General features: G+C 35.9%; 1 protein-coding gene across 2 annotated transcripts; it reads right to left on the reverse strand.

Annotated features, from left to right (window-relative positions):
* Window positions 1–307: 307 nt before the first annotated feature.
* Window positions 308–18,961, reverse strand: paqr6 (progestin and adipoQ receptor family member VI). Of its 2 annotated transcripts, none has more exons than XM_043260300.1 (8): window positions 18,820–18,961; window positions 12,117–12,361; window positions 10,623–10,750; window positions 9,019–9,224; window positions 4,073–4,199; window positions 2,534–2,630; window positions 2,312–2,456; window positions 308–2,219 (listed from the first exon to the last, which is right to left on the reverse strand). In XM_043260300.1, exons 2-8 carry the CDS (start codon window positions 12,165–12,167, stop codon window positions 1,981–1,983), a joined length of 993 nt encoding a protein of 330 aa, XP_043116235.1. In that variant the 5' UTR covers window positions 12,168–12,361; window positions 18,820–18,961; the 3' UTR covers window positions 308–1,980. The 2 variants fall into 2 exon arrangements, with proteins under 2 accessions (XP_043116235.1, XP_043116234.1); XM_043260299.1 differs by lacking the exon at window positions 18,820–18,961 and adding an exon at window positions 18,172–18,350.
* Between the last annotated feature and the right edge of the window lie 377 nt (window positions 18,962–19,338).

A 19,338-nucleotide genomic window follows, 5' to 3' on the forward strand; every position in this document is an offset into this window, starting at 1 on the left:
AATATTATATCAAATGTACTTTATTTCATCAATAATTAAAATATTAATAATAAAAGATCAATATAATTATACAGAATATAGAAAAAAAACATTTAAAAAACGTAACATTTAGAGCACCGGAAGGCAGAGATACCTGTAGAAGCAAAAGATGATGCCACCAATCTTTAGCATTTCAAAGAGTCTTATTAATAAAAAAATCTGTTACGCAACAGTGTTACAGGAACAGAATTGGCTCGTACACATTTGTGTTGAGCCAGTAATGCTATTTGCGTAATCACTCTGTATTCAGTGACAGCTGGACAAACACTGTAGTGAACAATGAGTCAGTTTAATTCTAGGCACATTTTTCACGTTCGTTACAAAAATATGTAAAAATTGACAATGGCGAATAAAAGTCATTGCAATAATGATTGCATATTTCACTTCTCAGTTTTAAAGGGAAGCATTATAAGTACAAAAAAAAAAAAAAAATCTGGAACAATTAAAAACAAAAACAATTTTAATTTCCTTGGTAATTTTAAATGCTACTTTGTAACATTAAACGGTGCTTTAAAACACAGTTTTTAAAACTGCAATACATTCATTTGGGCCAACGAACACGCGGGGATTGGGAATACAAAACCTTTTACGTTTCATTCCAATCTAGTGCACAAAATACTATTGTGACCAGTCACATTCACATCTAAACCTCTTAGAGCAGAAGAACGCACACCTACTCGCACCGAACGGCGAGCGAGGGTTTCCGCCGTCGTGCTACAAACAGGCATTTGGAGAAATGCAGAATCTTTCCGCCGCTAACCACTGAAGCACCTACTTATCCTTTTTAACCCGAGATCCCTTTCATATACACCAATTAAAATATCATTACCGCCAAGTGACCGACCTTTGGAGCTTCCGTGAAGCTACTGCCTTTACGCAGCATTAATTGCACTGAATTACAAGCCGACGTACCTGTCCTGCAACGCTAGGTGAGACGAAAACAAAAAAAAAAGGACAAAACGAGAGACAAGAGGTTAAATGCTTAACCTTATGCAAAGATTAGCTTCGATTTCTGGTTTAAGAACAGAATGTAACTAATTATGTGAACAAAAACGGAATTTCGAGTTGGCACTGGATCCACGAGTGCGCTGATAAAATGCAATTAAATATAAAAACTTTGTGTAGCAACATAAACAGAGCGTATTGTATGCCATAAACCTGCAATGAACAAAACAATACCACATATATGTGACCTGACGCTGAGAAGGACACACAACTCAGAACGAAAGAGAAGGACTCCAGTGCAGCCCCATATTCCCATGAGATGCATTTAGTAGGAGAATGATGTTTTAGACGAGCTAAAGTAAAAAACGGAAATGTTTTTCTAAAAACAACCCTTCATTGATTAGTTACCTGTGAGATTATTCAAAGGTGTTCCATTAAATCCAAATCGTAATAAAAAGGGACATCGCAAATGCCAATATTTAAAGGGGCGGCGAATTTAAAAGATACCTGCCATAATTTATGTATATTTCGATATGCAACACGTAATAAAATTGGATTAATCATATTAATGATGTTACTCGTAGTGATATTAATGCAAATACAAAATCCCTGATTAATGCTACGTAATCATTTCCAGTTAATGTTACACAACATTAATATGTAGTAACACAAACATCATGTTTATAAAAAATCCCAAAGCTATGTTAGAATATAACCTGTAAAAACCAATATTAGCGTCATTCAACCCCTCGACCTTTTATATCGATGGCTAAAAAATAAAAATCACATAACTCCCGAAAGGTCGCGATTATCAGTAGGGTTTTTCGGCTGGGATAATAAAACGTGAGTATAAAACAAACTAGAATCTCGTATAGCATGAACGTTTAGCTTCTTAGTACAAAAAGTATCGAGCCTCACATATCAGTGAAAGTGACTGTATGAGTAAAATTGTCCAGAAAGGTGCGCAGTGAGGTGCGGAGTGGTCGAGAAAGCTCGTTACTCCTGATGAAGGTGGGCCGAAGTGCTTTGGCGAGGTAAACCGGAGCTAAAGACGCCGATGATGCCCAGGTTGAGCAGGACGCCCAGTACGAGTACCCCCATGGTCTCCGGAAACGAAGGTAGAGAGCACTGCGACGTCAGCCAATCTCTGCGGGACGCCATGTCTGTCAACACTGCCTCCATCTGGAAATGGGTGCCCACCACCGCGCATACGTGAAAGAGCTGGTGACTGTGACCTTGGAGGAGAGAGTGCAGAAAGCGTGTGACACTGGTGTGAACCGCTGTGAAACGAAACGACGATGACTGTCAAATCAATGAAATGAGGTACCGATGTAGTCGAAGCGTCCGGGAGCCAGTCTCTCGGGGAGGTGAGACGCAAACAGGAAGCATGTGAGGAAGGCAAAGAGCAGATGGTAAGAGTGGCTGGCCAGAGCTTCGCTGGGACTACAGCTCCCCCAGCAGCACGACAGCAGCTATCGAGAGAAGAGTGCTTTCATATGTGCAGTGTACTCGGTGCGCACGTACAGCGCTCGCGGTGAAGCGTACTTACGCGGTAGAACAGCGGGAGGCTATCGAACAGGAAGGGGACCACAAACGCCGCCGTTCGCAAGATTTTACTTTTCTGTGGGAACTGCAGCTCTACGAACCTGTTACAAATAAAAGGAAAGCGTACCCGTAACTGTTAAAGATATATATTAAAAAATATATATATATATTTTATAAATGATATAAAATAGTAGTAATAATAAAATCATAACATGATAATAAAATCGTAACATATTAATATGACACTATAATATGTTATATTAAGTTAATAGGGATGATAGGGATAATTGTATTATATATATATATATATATATATATATATATATATATATATATATATATATATATATGCATTACAAAACATTCAACAAAATATCAAACAAAAGTGGCATCTGCATCTGACGGTTTTAATCGCATTTATAGATATGTAGATTTTTACCACAAAGACAGAAAAATGCAAAAATGCTCAATTAAAACTTATATATTGTTGGCTAAAGGTTCCTTTTCATAGTAAAATGTTTTGTAATATATATTAAATAACAACAATATATATATATATATATATATATATATATATATATATATATATATATATATATATATATATATATTATATTTATTTTATTTAATAAAAAATATTTTAAATCATATAAATATTAAATATTATATTTTATGCAAGTTGTCAGACAAAACTTTCCATCATAAATGCTGGTGTACAAATGGTTGCTAGCTGGTTGGATGATGATCCAAAGTCCAAAGACTCCGACCCCAAGTCTCAAGTATATCCATGAGACACTGTTTTCCTTCATCCTCCACACACAGATCTAATTGTTAAGACCAGTTTACACTAGTGCGTTGTACACTGGAGCTACGGTAACGCTATCATTTACACTAAACTGGCGTTTCTTGAGTTTGAAAACTCCAGGAAAGTGTTTCAGTGTAAGCTGCCCATATTCTCTCTGCTTATCCTCGACGGCCGTGTAAACAATAACGTCATAGGCGTTGTTGTACCCATAGATACATTTCGGTAGACTCCCATTCGCCCGCTGCGAGCACAGACGTGTCCACAATCTCAATAAAAAGGATCTACCCATACTCTACATCTATACCTGCATGAATGGTCATGTGACATGCGTTTTAGGTTGTGTAGAGTAAACAGAGATTTCTGAAACGCGGCTTTAGAGCAGAGAAATTGCACACCTCTTCTAAAGATTTAAGGCACCAGAGCGAGACAAGCCATGTGCCAAATTTTAATAATATATATCCGCAATAGCGTTGCTTGCTTAAGCGAAACTGATCAATTCACCGAATTCATCAACCAGTTAAGCACTTTTGTAAATTATTTATTTATTAAAATGACTGAAACCTTTTGTGCAACCAGGAACAAGGGCAAAACAAACAAAGGTCTGTGCGTGATGAGGACTCAAGTTATATAATGAACTGCCTATTATTCAGAGTCTGGCTTTGAAATGACATCTGCATTAGCTCCTGTAATCGCAGACTTAGTAAATGAGTCTTAATTACCCTCTGAATCCACTCTCACCTGGAGTAGCAGGACACGCTGGTACAAAAGAGCGAGTTTCCGACACCGATGGTCACGAAATGCCGATGAAGCCAACTGTTTACCCAGCAGTCAGGCATCGCGTAAAAGCCGTATGTGATGGCGCAGCCTGCAAAAGAGCATGGCATTTTTAAAACGTCAAACCAGGGGAGAGCATTGAAGATTAACGCATGCTTTCAGTTATATGATGAGTGCTTTTGTTGAAGAACTAATTGTTTTCCATGGACTTAGATTTCTGTTTGAGGGTGAAATCAGGTAAAATGGGCCATGAAATCTTCTAGAGCAGCATTAAAATGGGTCCCCCTTAATATTAGGTGGCCTTTGGTGGCCATTGTTGGCGTGCTAGGGTGAGTCAGATCAACGATCAATGGACGGATCTTGATGTCTGGCCACCAAACTGGCTTAGCATGCTGTTACTTAGGGATCGCATAAAAAATGACTCTTTTTGAGTCTATTGAAGAAATAGCTGCATTAAGGTAGTTGCTGACTAAGACCTGGACTAGCCCAGATGTGTCGTGAGTCTTTTCTGGCCAAACAAGGTCTCTAAGCGACCCAGACTCCTAACGAAAGATAAATGGAAACTAGGAAGTATTATAGTTGATTAACGATCCAAATTTAATCACAGCTAGAGGGATCAGCAGTTACATTTAAATATAATATAACTAAAATCACGAAGTCAGAAAAAATTATGTGAAGGGTCAGAATTAAAATTGGAAAAGCAAAAGATTAATAAAAAGGAAAGGGGGGTCTCTTACAGTAATTACATTTAAATTAATGATTTAGTACATATTTAGTACACATAGCAACATATGTATAGATACATGTTATTCACATTGTACTTCAATTTTTAAAAATACCTATATGTAATTACATCTGTAATTGATTTCTGTAATTACATTTATAATTACACCGTTGGCTCATCCATTACACCTTAACCCACCTTTAAACTTACCCATAGCACCAATCCTGTCTCTAACTTTACCCGTATCCCACCTCAATGGCAGCATTCATTTTTGCAATATGAATAGGTACATTGTAGTTTAGGTACAAAGTTTCTTTTATCGTTTATTCTGAAAATATCCCAAAAAAATGTCTAAACTGGAGGGCATTTCCATTCAACAAAAAAAAAACATTGCAGATTGATGCGGGCTTTTGTTTGGATTTGAATCTGAGTTTTATGTTTTAGAAACTGCATAAAGCACATTCATTGCTAGGGAACTATGTATCCAGTATAAATAAAGAAGCTTTATTGAAATCTAAACAAAGAAACTGTGAATTCCAAATTCCAATGGTCCCAAAAGGTATTTGGGGACAAAACGAGTCAAAATGTTTTTATGTTATTTAATAAAATATGACACAAACGTGGTGTAATTCTTATTTCTCAGAATACTAAGAATAATACTGAACCAACTGATTTCAAGAGTTGAAATCAGTTGGTTCTGATTTGTCTTAAATGTTTACACAAACTTGAAATGAAAATTAAACATTATTTAAGAAAACATTTTTAAAAATACAAATAAAAATAAAAAATAAAAATATGCATATAAAGCCAATTCAAGTAAGTATACTATAAGAGTTGTAAAAATTAAATATTTAAAACATAACAAATCCTAATAAATAAAATGAGAGTATTAACTATTATTTAAAACATTATTTTTAAGAAAACATTTTTTTTAAAAATACAAATAAAATAGAAACTAAAAATATGCAAATAAAAGCCAATTCAAGTAATAAATACTATAACAGTATATAAAAATAATGCTAATTATTTAAAAGGCATAACAAATCCTAATAAATAAAATGCTGAGAGTATTAACTATTATTTAAATATCATTTTAGTATCTTTTATATCCTGAGTTAGTTCTAGTTTGGTTTTCATTTTCATTTTAAATATATTGAATTTTTCAATATATTTATTTCATTTTAGCTTGTTTCTGTTTAGATCTATTTAGTTTGTTGCCAAAATGTGCCATGACCATTTATTTATGGATTATGCCTCAACCCTTCATACGTGATACCGAACCATGGCCAGGTATGCACCTTGCAATGTCTTTATATAGGGCATATATATATTATACTCAGGAATTTCTGGATATATATATCTGATTTACCGGACTTTTTAATTTTTTTTCAGCCACTCAAAACACAACTTGTTCGAGAGGGTTCACGTGAATACTGGCACATTTATTGAGTTTGGTTTAGTGACTGAAATGGGTATTAATTTAAAAGTACTGCATTTATAAAAGCCGCTGAAGTCTGCCCAGATAAAATGGGCCATGTTTTCATAAATCATCTAGACCAGCATTCAATTGTCTATGTACATTTTATACATCGCCGCTCTCTGTGTTAAATCAGATCTCAAGATTTTATCATTCATCGCCTGCCCAAGAAAATTTCACAAAAACCGGATGAATTGCCTGCCCAGAGCCGCTTCCCAAGAAGTTTCCCACTTACAAGATTAAACTTAAAAATACAAATGAACCATTATTTCAAAGAAACAACTGTGCAATAATGCTGCACGCAGTGTCATTTTTGCATGCAGTTTTAAGAAAAAATGTTGGCATACAGAGCACAATGATAACATTTTGCGGGGTTACTGTACAAAATACCATGTTATATAAAATCTTCTTCTTTTGTAATGCTTGGCTATTGTGCTATATCCAAACACACACACACACACACACACACACACACACACTCAATCACTGCAGCTTTTCTGCTTTTCTCAAATGCGGCAAGAGAGGCCTTTCTTCACCACAACTGGAAAACATGACCGGAGATGGATTCCACATATGAAAGGATAATATTTTTATTAGACTACGGGAGCTTACACAAAAACTCGCCGCTCTAAACGCAGGATATTGAACAGATGACCGTACCACGATCCAGCTCAGAGACTGACCGAAGTCAAACGAACGGAAATACTGCAGAAACAGGATGACTTTTCGAATTTCCACTCGGAAGAACAATCGTTCTTTTATCAAGAAAATGAGTCTTTATTGTTTGAAAGGCGCATTAAATCACGCCCTCAATGTAAGGTAAAGTGTTCGGGCTCATATTTAAATTGCGCTGATATTTCGCACTGGCTCTTCATAAGTGGCTCGAACAATACGTGCGGTTCTTCAGCTTTCACTCTTTATCAACGCAGACTCAAAAGAGTTTCTCCGGAGCCGGAGCATTTGCTTTCTTTTCTTTGAAGTCGTACAATAAAATGCCAGCGGCGTGTTAGACGATTATTGCTCATTTGACCCTGCCTGTCTTCTGATTCCGTGATTGCTCGCGCTTTCCATAACCTGTCTCTGGATTTTGCTATTGTCTTGCCTCCAACCCGTCCAAAGCCTGCGTTTGATTTTCGTTTAATAAAAGCCTGCACGGCCACGCCTCAGTGAAATTCTCTGACTTGTCCTCAGATTTACATCAGAATCGTGTCTAGTTCAGGGGTTTCTGTATTCTCTCAAGGACTGTGGACAAAAAGCAGCCGCTCTGACTGATTTATCTCACAATGTCATATTCATATACATACGCGCTCTAAGCGCAGGATATTTTGCATTTCGATCCAGCTCAGAGACTATCATCGGAAATACTGCAGAAACGACCTACTCGGAAGAACGCGTTCAAGAAAAGAGTCTTTACGCTGAAAGCGCCCTCAATTTGATCAGTTCATGCGTTCACTGGAAATCAAACCCGTGACCTTGTCAACCACGTCAAAGCGCGTTTATAGCTCACGCTGTATCGTTCGGAGCTCACGCTTTCCAAAGTCAACCCGAATGATTTTGCCATCGTGAAATCTGTTGTCCTCAGATTTAACTCAGAATTGAGTTCATATCGTATTTTTCAAGGACTGTGGACATAAAAGCCGCAATTTATCTCACAATGTCATATTCATAACACTTTATTGAAAGCGTTCAAGCACGCCAGAATAATTCAGTTCATGCGTTCACTGGAAATCAAATGAATTTGGCGTTTATAGCTAAGCTGATCGTCGGAGGTGAAGGAAATGTTAAAAACTAAAATATGAATATCGGTAATAAAATACAATATAGAAACACTTGAAAGTCAAAGTATTATTACATAATATAATAGTATATAAGATATTTGTTTTTATTTCTAAGGGACTAAATGGTAGTACATAAAAATATAAAATGAATGCAGAATTATTTATGAATACTTCTTAATGCTCTTAATATTTTGAATATATATAATAATATTTATTATATTTATAATAATAATATATATATATATATATATATATATATATATATAATATTTATATATATAATATTTATTTTATAAGTTTTAATCCTTATGCAAGTATTATGTTTTTGTTTTAAAAACATTTTTATGCTTTTTAATTTTAGTTTAAGTCGAAATCATTTTTGCAACATTTAAAATTTTTCTTTTTAATGTCTAGGCTTTCTTCTAATATTTGGTTAAAAACCATGCTTGTGTTCATTTATGTGATAATTTTGCCAGGTTAGTGGCATCAAATCATTCTTAAACCGTAGCTGACTTCTGTATATTATAAAAGCTATGTTTAAGACAATGAGTGGTATAAAGTCAGGCAAAATGGGTCACGCTTTGGTAAGATCACGCAGAGCAGCATTAAAGTGTTTCGGTGGGTGTGTTAAATCAGCTCTCTTTAATCATTTTTGTTGGGTTTAGGTCACAAAAAGTATAATAGGAGGCTTCACAGTCTACGGCTCTCTTTAAACGTATCCTGTTTTAGACTAAGATAAACTGCGGTGCGAACCACAGGTGAGGTTTTTAGTCAAAACCCTAGCTATGCATGACTAAATCTGCACGCTACCGATGTTTAAACAGAAAATATTTGATAAGAATGTCCGGCTGAGTCATTATAATAATGTGTATAATAACAGAGCTGACAGTGAAGCGTCACCCCGAACAAACGGGACAGAAGGGCAGCGTACCGAGGCTGTAGAGGCTGAGCGCGCCGTAGTCGAAGAAGTAGCAGATGTGACGAGCCTCGGCCGACATGGTGCTGAAGGTGTGAGCGCAGCTGGAGGTGAAGGGGTACAGGCAGATCAGAAGCATGTAGACGAGCAGCGGCCAGGTGTAGCTGTCCGTCAGGAAGTCCAGAGCGGAGCACAGCAAGCTGAACCGCCACAGGAAGTACCTAGAAGCGCACGGCTCAGAGTCATGCAGCTGGAAATTACGTCTCGCCACTCTGAGCAACCCACTTCGCTACCGTTCACAGACACCGTACGTTTTATTTAGCATTAGATCGGTGTAGGATTTACTTGAAGAAAGCTTGGAAACTATTTTCACTCAAAAGATTGCTAAGTAAAAGCCTAAACGTAATACAGGTTTAAGTTTTCTTGGGAATTGCAAGGAATTTTATGGACTCTTCGTTTGCCGATTTTACTTAAATAATGCTTACCGTGGAAATTAATTCTGATTCGGCAAAATTTAAAAAACGATAAGTATACTCAAATACATTTCACTCAGTCATAGTTTATAAATCTAGCAGGTGAGTAGTCGGCTTTTTATTCTTTTAAGATAACACGTCCAGTTTAGTCGGTGGATGCTGTCTGGAAGCTGACGCTGAGTATAAATGGGCCATTTTGAGTAGAAAATGAACTGAAAATATCACGAAACATTAAGTAACCAAACCTAACAACCTAACCTAACAAAATGTTAATAATTCATGCCCCAGTGCGTGATGGGAAAACGGGATCATAACTTTGATATTTACTTCAAGAATCTTTGTAGACATTACACACAATTCCAAGTAAGTTATACTTATAAGTTCAAACTTTAATTTAAACAGGCTTAAATGAAGGGCTAGTATGGAATTTACTTTAATGTTTCAATTATTGCCTGAACTAAATTATTTATTTGTAGAAATTACGTGTGTTTTTATTTAGTAACCATGAACGTGAAGACATTTATAATGTTACAAAAATCTAGTTCAAATAAATATAATTCTTTTAAGCTTTCCAATCATCATAGAAACCTGAGCATCACTGATAATATATATACACACATTATATATATATATATATATATATATATATATATATATATATATATATATATATATATATGTATATATGTATATATATGTATGTGTATAAATATGTATATATGTATATGTATATGTAGATATATTTATGTATTTTATCATGCAATATGAAGAATAATATTCTGGTTTCTATTCAGCAACTTAATACATGGACAATAGTCAAAGCAGTAACAACTGAACCGACAATTGAAGTACAATTTATTTGTAAAATATTTGATAAACCTTATTATTACCACATGGTTATTTATTAGAAAAAGCAATTATGTGATATACACCTAAATTATGATCATACTACACTGCACTGACGTAACACAAATATACTTTTCAAGTAATGCATTAAGTGTTTGTAAAATCCGATATTGCATAAAAGAGTCTGCTCATAAGCTCGATCCCGATTGCATAATAAAGCAGCTCAAGCAAAGCTTCAAAGCTGACAACCTACTAGTTCTGGCAGTAAAAAGGAATCACATGTTTAACTGGGCGCTTTACCAGGTCGGCAGGAAGTGGGTCCAGATATTGACCGTCTCGTTGGTCATTTGAAAACTGCTGAGAATGCAGTCCAGGGCTGAGCTCCTGGGATGACGGTACCCGGACATGATGCCGTCCTCTCGAAACACCTGCAAAGATGCACACGGAAGGATTTACACCGGAAAAAAACAACAACTCGATCAATAAATCACGGCAACGTATGTTTTACCATCACTTTCATTCATCAAAAGAGTTTCAACTTAATTTTTACGTTTTACAAATTAGTTTAACTTAGTTAAAATTACTTGACCAGCGCTGTCAAACGATTAATCAATTCCAAAATAAAAGTTTTGTTTACATAATATATGAGTGTGTACTACGTTAAGATGTCCGCATCAAAGGAAATTCACAAAAAAGTGAGATTAAAGATTTTATGTTCATAGAAAGCACTTAAAATGTAAGTAAAGTGTCTACTTTTAAGATTTCAAATACGTTTTTGCCAAATAAAATTACTACATTTATATAAAAATGTTTATGTAAAACTTCAAGCAATATGCTTATTCTGACTTAATGAGGAATAATAGTAAGGAAGCTTATTAAATTTTGTTTTTTTATATGAGTAAAAACTCATACTGACAAATGGGTAATTTTTTTTTTAATTTAACTTTTTAATATTTTAATATTTACAAATTTAAAAATACATAAGTATAACAAAATCAGCAGTAAATGTTATTTTATTATATATTATTAAAATGTTTAATATTTTATTTTACTGTTATACTAATATACGGTTGTAATATTAAAACATTTTTACATTATAAATTACATCTCTGCTATTTCTTTTAAATTTGAGGTTTTAGTAATTTTCTGATGTTTTACAGCTAAATATATTTTTATTTCAGTTTTAATATTTGTCATTTTAATATATCAACATGAATATCCAATTGAATGTTTATTGCCAAGGAAAAATTTCAGGTATATTTTACTTTTTTATGTTTTTATTTTATTTGTCTGCTCTATTTCAAAAAGCTTCTATACACTTTTTAATTTCATTTTATTTTTTAATTTAACTTCTTAAATATAATATAATTTTATATTATAGTATAATACAATGCAATCTGTATACAGTCAGGGCCAGTGTAGTTTGAACACTATTTAAGTATTATTACAGCATACGTTCTGTTCTAATAAAACGTTTGTCTAAACCTCCTCTTTGTGCTCCACATGACAAAGCCGCATGGGTTTAGGAAAGAACACGCATGTTTAAGTGAGCTCCTGCTTTAATATTCTGAATGCAAGTCATTCTTCTGGTGTGACTGTACTGGAATTTCTTTAAGAAAGATTTAAGCAGAACTGAAATCTGTGGCTCGCGCCGTCTGATCCCGCTCACTTGGCCTGTAACTTTTAAGTACATGCAGGATTTCCCAGGGATTTCCCTTAAAGGCGAACGGGACTGCAACAATAAACGGGTTCAAACGCTCTCTTTGTACGTCAAACGGATCCTCCCTTCCTCACCTTTGGCACCTGGTGGATGTCGAAGAGCTGCGGAAGTCTGAGGCTCAGCATGTCTGTGGGCAGACGCAGCGCTCCCCTCCCTCTCTGACAGGCCTGCTTGAGTCTCTCCTTGCCTCCTCGACACAGGACGCACCACAGCGGACACTCCAGACCCCGGGACGGGCCCCGCTCCCCGGCCTCCCACCTCACGCACTGAGCCCAGCCCCAACCATGACCCTCTCCAGCCCCCCGCCAAGCAGGAAACACTGCAGAGACACGCAGACACAGACGCAATGAATATCTGACACACAGGGCGGTGAAAAGAAAGCTGGATTGCTGCCGAAAAAGGGAATTTTACATTGGTAACGTACAAGGAGGCACAAATTAAATAATTAAATAAATGTTCAAATATATACATGAATGATTAAATATAAAATAAGTGATACATAAATAAATGCAGACATAAATGCTGAAATTAACATTTATTCGTCTGTTCATTTATTCATTCTTTAATTCATCATTTATTTATTAACGCATGCATTTTTTATGCATTTAATTATTCCATTACGTATTTAACGATTTATTTATACTTTTCAGACATTTATCCATTTATTTAATTTGAAATAATTGAAGTACTGTACTAAAAATGTCTTGAAATGTTTTTTTTTTTTTTTTGTATAATATTATCATTCAGAATGCATTTAATTAATCAAAACTGACAGCGCAAAAGATTATAAGTACATTCTGTGCTGAAAAAAAAATTATATCATAAATAAGTCAGAACAACTGCTGTCAGCTTTGATAATGATTTATGTTAGAGTGATTTCTGAAGGATTGTGTGACTAGAGTAATGGAGCGAAAAATTGAGTTTTGAATCACATGAATAAAATACATTTTAAAATATATTCAAAAATAAACAGTTTAAGAAAAAAGTGTAAAATTTTAACAATTTTACTATATTGTTAATCTAAAAATTATAGCCTTGGTAAGCATAAGAGACCTTATTTTAAAAATATAGCACCTTAATATATATCAAATATAGATGCTTAATATAGCATCTTACCAACTCTAAAGTATTTAACATTTATTTACTTATTTTCTTTCATTTACATCATTATTTAAAGTTAAGTGAGAGACAACTTTATGCACCGAAGGGCCTACGTCATTTGCTGTATAGAATGCTGTATCTTACAATGCAATGCACTCGACCTTTCATTTCCAGAGAGAAAAGAAAAACACGCAATATACAGCTTGATTTAAAAACCTTTTGTATGCAAAAACGGATTACAAATGCATAACTCCAGAGATGAAAACTAGAACCATGAATTACGAAAGAAGGTGCTACCGTTGCATTTTTTGCTCCATCTCTCCCTACTTGGCTTCATGCTTATATACTTTTTCCATTTTGCGCGAGAGAGCATGAGAGACTTGCCATATGTTTTAAAGCTTTAACACTCAAATCAGTCTCAGATATTTCATCATCACGCACCCCGGTACGGGCCTCCCGTTCGACTCTTTCGACCGATGGCGGTGGAACATAACTTGGCGCATTGGTGACATTGCATGATACTGTTACATGCAAACGTTTTTGCGCACAACCACTAAGCGATACACCCATTCTCTGGGAAGCTGAAGATCTATTTAGCTGTAAATACCTCTCTAAAGGGGTGCGTACTTTGCTTTGCACATGGGGGGCCATCCTGTGAAACTAGAACAAAATGTGCTTTGTGAGGGGCACAGGGTTGACTGTTACACTCGGAGCTGTATGAAAATGAACACACTTCCTCCGCATGGACAAACGGCAGCCTAAACAAAGCAGATGGAAATGACTGACCGATGCATCCACATCGGAATCCTTCCTTACTGTACGCAGTCACTTTGGATTTGACTAAAGAGATTGATATCAGATATTAAACCCATTCTCTCTTAATATTTTTTCAATGCAGTGTGCATTAGTAATTATAGAGCTCTTTTGCTCCTCGAGAGTGGTATTCGTTAATCAGCAAACCTTCATTTTGACGTAGAACAAAACACAACCAAAGAATTAATTTGCGCAAATAAAGAAATTGTGATAAAAGGCGATAACTGTTAATGATGTTCATTGAAATATTTTATATCATTGAAAAATAATTACACAGAGACTATGCAAGAACGTTTGTGAGCGCTGAAGATTTAAAAAGACTCAACGAATAGTTTTTCGCTAGCGTTTAAAGTCTCTTGTGAAACAAATCAAATGATACTTAATATGATCGTAATATTTAAAAATGAAAAAATACATAACTGTAACAAAATCAGCAGTAAATGTTATTTTATTATATATTATTAAAATGTTTAATATTTTATTTTACCGTTATACAATATACATATATTATATTTATATATATTATATATACATATATTATTATTATAGTAATTTTCAAATGTTTTACAGCTAAATACGTTTTAATATTTGTCTCTTTAATATATCAGCTTGAATATCCAATTGATATTTCAAAAGTATATATATATATATATATATATATATATATATATATATATATATATATATTTATTTTTATTTAATATTATATATATATATATATATATATATATATATATATATATATATATATATATATATATATATATATATATATATATATATATATATATATATATATGCACTATGCAACTGGATAAACAAATGTCTTGAGTTTGAAGCATCATGTAAACGATTAAACAATGTCAATTTTCATTTCTAGATGAACAATTCCTTTAAAAGCACAACACAGGAACTGTCCAGGATCCAACTACAACCAATGCATTTACATAAACTAATAGAACTGATAACCCCCCGGTCAGATCGCGCCGAGCTGGGCATCCATTCACGGAATATGCTATCATTATTCCATGGGCCAGTGTTGATCTTACGGATTAACGGATTGTGGAATGTCTCCTCCATCAGCTGTTTCCATGGAAGTCAAACACAAACATAATTCATCCGACACTGGATACGAAGTTCTTCCCATAATTCCCTTTGGGAACCGCGCAATTCGGAAACAAACAGCTCGCATCCCCAGTTGCCGCAGCTAAGTTTGAACTTGATGTGTTTTTTGTGCCTTGTTGATAGGTGGAGATGTTTGGATTACAGTCTGACTAACTAAATCCCATGACAAACCAATCTGAGACAAAACAAGAGAAGCTGCTGATGTGTGTGTCCACCAACTGAGACCGACGACAGAGCTGTTATTGTCACTCAGCTCATTTTACTGACGTATTTCAGAACCAAACGGGATACACAAAGAACAGGACATTTTATCCACCAGGAATTGATCAGATTTTGAAAATCAACATCATGCACAAGAACGAAGCCAGATGGTTGGAAGAGGGCTTAGTGGACGACAACACAACCTTCAGTAAAGTTAGAATGATATTCACTCATTTCCAATAATACGCACCGATATAACGATGCAAAGATTTTTACCAACATACGCATTACAGTTTAAAAAAAAACTTTCGATTATACCGGTTAGATATTTGTTTTTGAAAGATACGTTTTGCTCACCAAGGCAAGTCATTTTGTGAAATATTATTACAACAGAAAATAACTGTTTTCTATTTTTGAGATGTAATTTGTTCCCTTGATGCAAAGCTGAATTTTCAGCATCCTTTCTCCAGTCTCAAGTACATTGAAATCCTTCTAATAGAAAAAAATCTTCCTATTGTCAACTTTGAAAACAGTTGCGCTCTAATGCCTCACAATCTAAAATGGCGTTTTCAAGTAAAACTGTGTATATATATATATATATATATATATATATATATATATATATATATATATATATATAGGTGAGACTTACAAAGGTGAGACTTACAAAACAAGAAGGTTAAGCGATATCAGCTCATGATTAAAAAAGCATATTTCATATGCAGCTAATTTGATAAAATTGGAAATTTTTACCACTTGAACAAACACATGCACTAATTAACTGTGCATCGAAAAGATAAATAGGTTCAATTTAGATTTCATGTTTGCTCACAAACTATTAGATAACCCAAACCAGAACATATCAGATGAAGACAGATGCTTAACAACCTCGCCTCTCGCTCCACATCTCACCCTTTTCAGTAATTCTGACATTCGTTCTCTGGCTTGTGATTGTGTCACAAGATCTGCCTCAATGGACGTCTTTATCACTCCGTGTTGACAATAGAGCGCCTATACGCTCGGGGCCTGTATGCACGCATTCTGTTGGGCACGCATGTATCTGCAGAAGGCAGAATATCTCTGGCTCCAAGCATTCCTCCCTCATGTTAACACACGATCACGGGATGAAGCTGTCTGGCTACCACCTACACACACACACACACACAACACTAACAATTATGCAAATGGCTATACTGGGAGAACAGGAATTTTCCACTAAGTTCGGACCAAAAAAATCCAAGCAGTTTAGGTTTTAACCACCTTTGCATATTAAACGACCATTAAGCTCTTCGAGAAATAGATTTCAAAGCGAGACTGATCAAAACCTGCTTTGGATGCTCCGCGCAACGTTTAATTTCGCCCGAGGCTTTTTCCTGGAAAATGCTACCGAGCAAACTGCAGCTTACATGCATTATAACTGCTGAATTCTGGAGAACTAACAAATGATTAGCGCTGTCTGCTAAAGCGCCGCGGAAGAAAATAACGGACCCACGACATGCACGTTGTGAAAACGGAACTTGAACATAAAAATATTTTTAAAAAAAACTTGTTTCAGACCTGTATGAGTGAAAAAGGAAACTCATACAGGTTTGGAACGAATGGAACACATGTTTGAGTGACAAAAAAAAACATCCTTTAACCAAAGTAAAATCCATTTTGTACCTTAAATGTTAGTTTATAGGTAAATGCTAAAATATATAGAAGGAGCACAAAGTGTCATATACACAAGTAGAAAACAGCTTCATGGTAACGAACTAATAATAAACATAGATTTTGCACCGTGAATCTGAAATCTACATAACTCATAACAATGGGTAGAAACGTAATTAAAACCAAAAAATATAAAAAGTATACATTATTGTAAAATGTCACTAACTGTCTTGTTAGATCTAGTTTTTCACAGTATTTAGTCAGGGAATTTTTAAAAAATCGAATATTCTGATAGAATAGACAACTTGCGACAGCCCTAAAACATTTACTTTGCCAATAAAACTTCGCAACTTCCTAATACAATATAACTAACGCAACATAGCTCCAAACCTTACGACGTGAATCAAACACATGGTTGAAAGCCACGGGAATGCACACTCAATAGACAACAACGTAAACACTATCACACGCTCTGCAAGGCAGCTATGTTTCAGCTAGAATTTGGAGAGAATGAAAACGAAAAAAAAAACAAATTTGTCCTGGAAAACGCTGACCGTGCTAAACCCCCTTGAACGCACAGGAACAGCGAAAAGAAAAAAAGGGAGTTTTTCCATAAGTCACGGGGTTCAAAACAAGAAGCAGAAGATACGAAACACGTGTGACAGAACTCGAAGTCTCCTTCAGGAGCCAAGCTTTAAAAGAAACTTTTTTGGATGCGTTTGAAGAGAACAAAGCCCATGCAAAAGTCAGAGACTACCATGATGTCAAAGTTACGACGCTGACTTTAAGACTAAACTAAACATTTTCCACAGAACTTCACTTCTTTGTAACTAGTCCAAAGACCGATCACTGGCAAACAGCATGTTTACGGTTACCCAAAAATGAACATTTTAAAGAATGTTGGTAACCAAACCGTTTCTGGTAGCCATGCTTTCATACCATGTCAGTCAATAGCTAACTTCTTTTGCATTCAGCGTAAGAAAAAATCTCATACGGACTTGATGCAACAGCTTTAAAGTTACTATTTCCTCAAACGGTACAGATGGATATGCGTAGTGCATTGGCACTCTTATATTTTAGGAGATGGGTCCCTCACAAGGGATCACCATATTTAGCAGTCCTTCCTATCTAAAAAAAAAAATAAATGCATTAGAACAAAGGTCAAAAAATAATGCATGAATCAATTGATCCACCCAATAAAGTCTAAACTCACGCAACTGGTACGAAAGAAGCACGTACGTGTAACTTTCTTCATGTCTTCTGGTGGAAACGTGGAGCTCGGGAGGGCGTTGAGCGCAGAAAGAGCCCCAGACAGGCTGGTGCTGTCAGTTGTGCAGTATTGAGGGGTTGGAGGAGGCCCTGTATTACTTACAGAAGCCTGTTCACGTGGACTAATGCATGCTACTGGACAGACTATGTTCCATTTGTGTTCAAGGAAAAGACAGGCAGTTCTGCAAAAGCAACCATGCTCTCCTACCATATGCATGCTATATATATACTTTCACCCATAGGGAGGTGCTCAATGTCAACTCAACACTTGCACAACTCACGAAAAGCCACTCTCAACTTCCTCAACTTTAAAAAAACACTACTGTATGTTCAGAACTTGAAGTGGAACATCTAGTCCTCCACCCTGATGTCACACACTTCCACTTTTTTTCTTCGCCAGAATGACACGAGTTTGCGTTAGACGGCTGGTTTTTGTGAAGTTCAACGGCCCTTCGTTGTAATGTAAAGTCACGGCACGTTCATGTAAATCACAGGCTAACGTTCCTTCATGCAACTTTCGAAGAACTTCGGCAAGCGCGTGAAAGGGCTCCGCGCACAGCAACCGTTCTGACGCCGAGGATGAAAAAACAAGAGCAAGAGAAAATCGAAGGTCCAAACCTTTCAGCTTGATCTGGTCTAGGAGATCATTTGCGCGTGAGAGCTGGAGATGTGAGGTCGCCAGTTTGGGATCCGAAGAGTTACAGTTAATGGAGGGGGGGGGAGGAGAAAAGCGCGGAATGACTACAGTTCCATGGCCGAACTAGGTCCTAAAGTTTAGCGGACAGCCCCCGAGAACCGTTCGGGCTCTGTGCGTCCCTCACATTCCTTGGGAAAGCAACACAAACAGCAGTGGAAATCCCACCCTCCGCGGCGCGCGCGAGCATTCTCTCATTGGATGGAGACATGAAAGAAGCCCTGTGTTTGGAATCAGGAGAGCAGCGAGAACAAAGCCACGGAACCCGTTCGACTGCTTTTCGCGTTTCGTTTCGAAGAACGAAAAGTTCTAAGAAGAAAAAAACGCAAAGACGCTCAAATGGCATGCGCCGTGGCAAGTTTACAGTATGGCCTGTGCTTCATTTTTATTTATTTTTTTTGCGAACGTTATAACATTTTTCATAATATATTGAATTTAATTAA

The sequence above is a fragment of the Puntigrus tetrazona genome, chromosome 16, assembly GCF_018831695.1.
Source record: "Puntigrus tetrazona isolate hp1 chromosome 16, ASM1883169v1, whole genome shotgun sequence".
In the NCBI taxonomy this organism is placed as follows: Eukaryota; Metazoa; Chordata; class Actinopteri; order Cypriniformes; family Cyprinidae; genus Puntigrus; species Puntigrus tetrazona.

What these genes read in the sequence shown, in the direction of transcription:
- paqr6 (XM_043260299.1), bottom strand. An exon ending in GCTCAGCCTCTACAGCCTCG is followed by an intron (nt 4,200 to 9,018) that starts GTACGCTGCCCT and finishes GCTCTTTTGCAG; the next exon opens with GCTGCGCCATCACATACGGC. An exon ending in CGGACGCTTCGACTACATCG is followed by an intron (nt 2,220 to 2,311) that starts GTACCTCATTTC and finishes CTCTCCTCCAAG; the next exon opens with GTCACAGTCACCAGCTCTTT.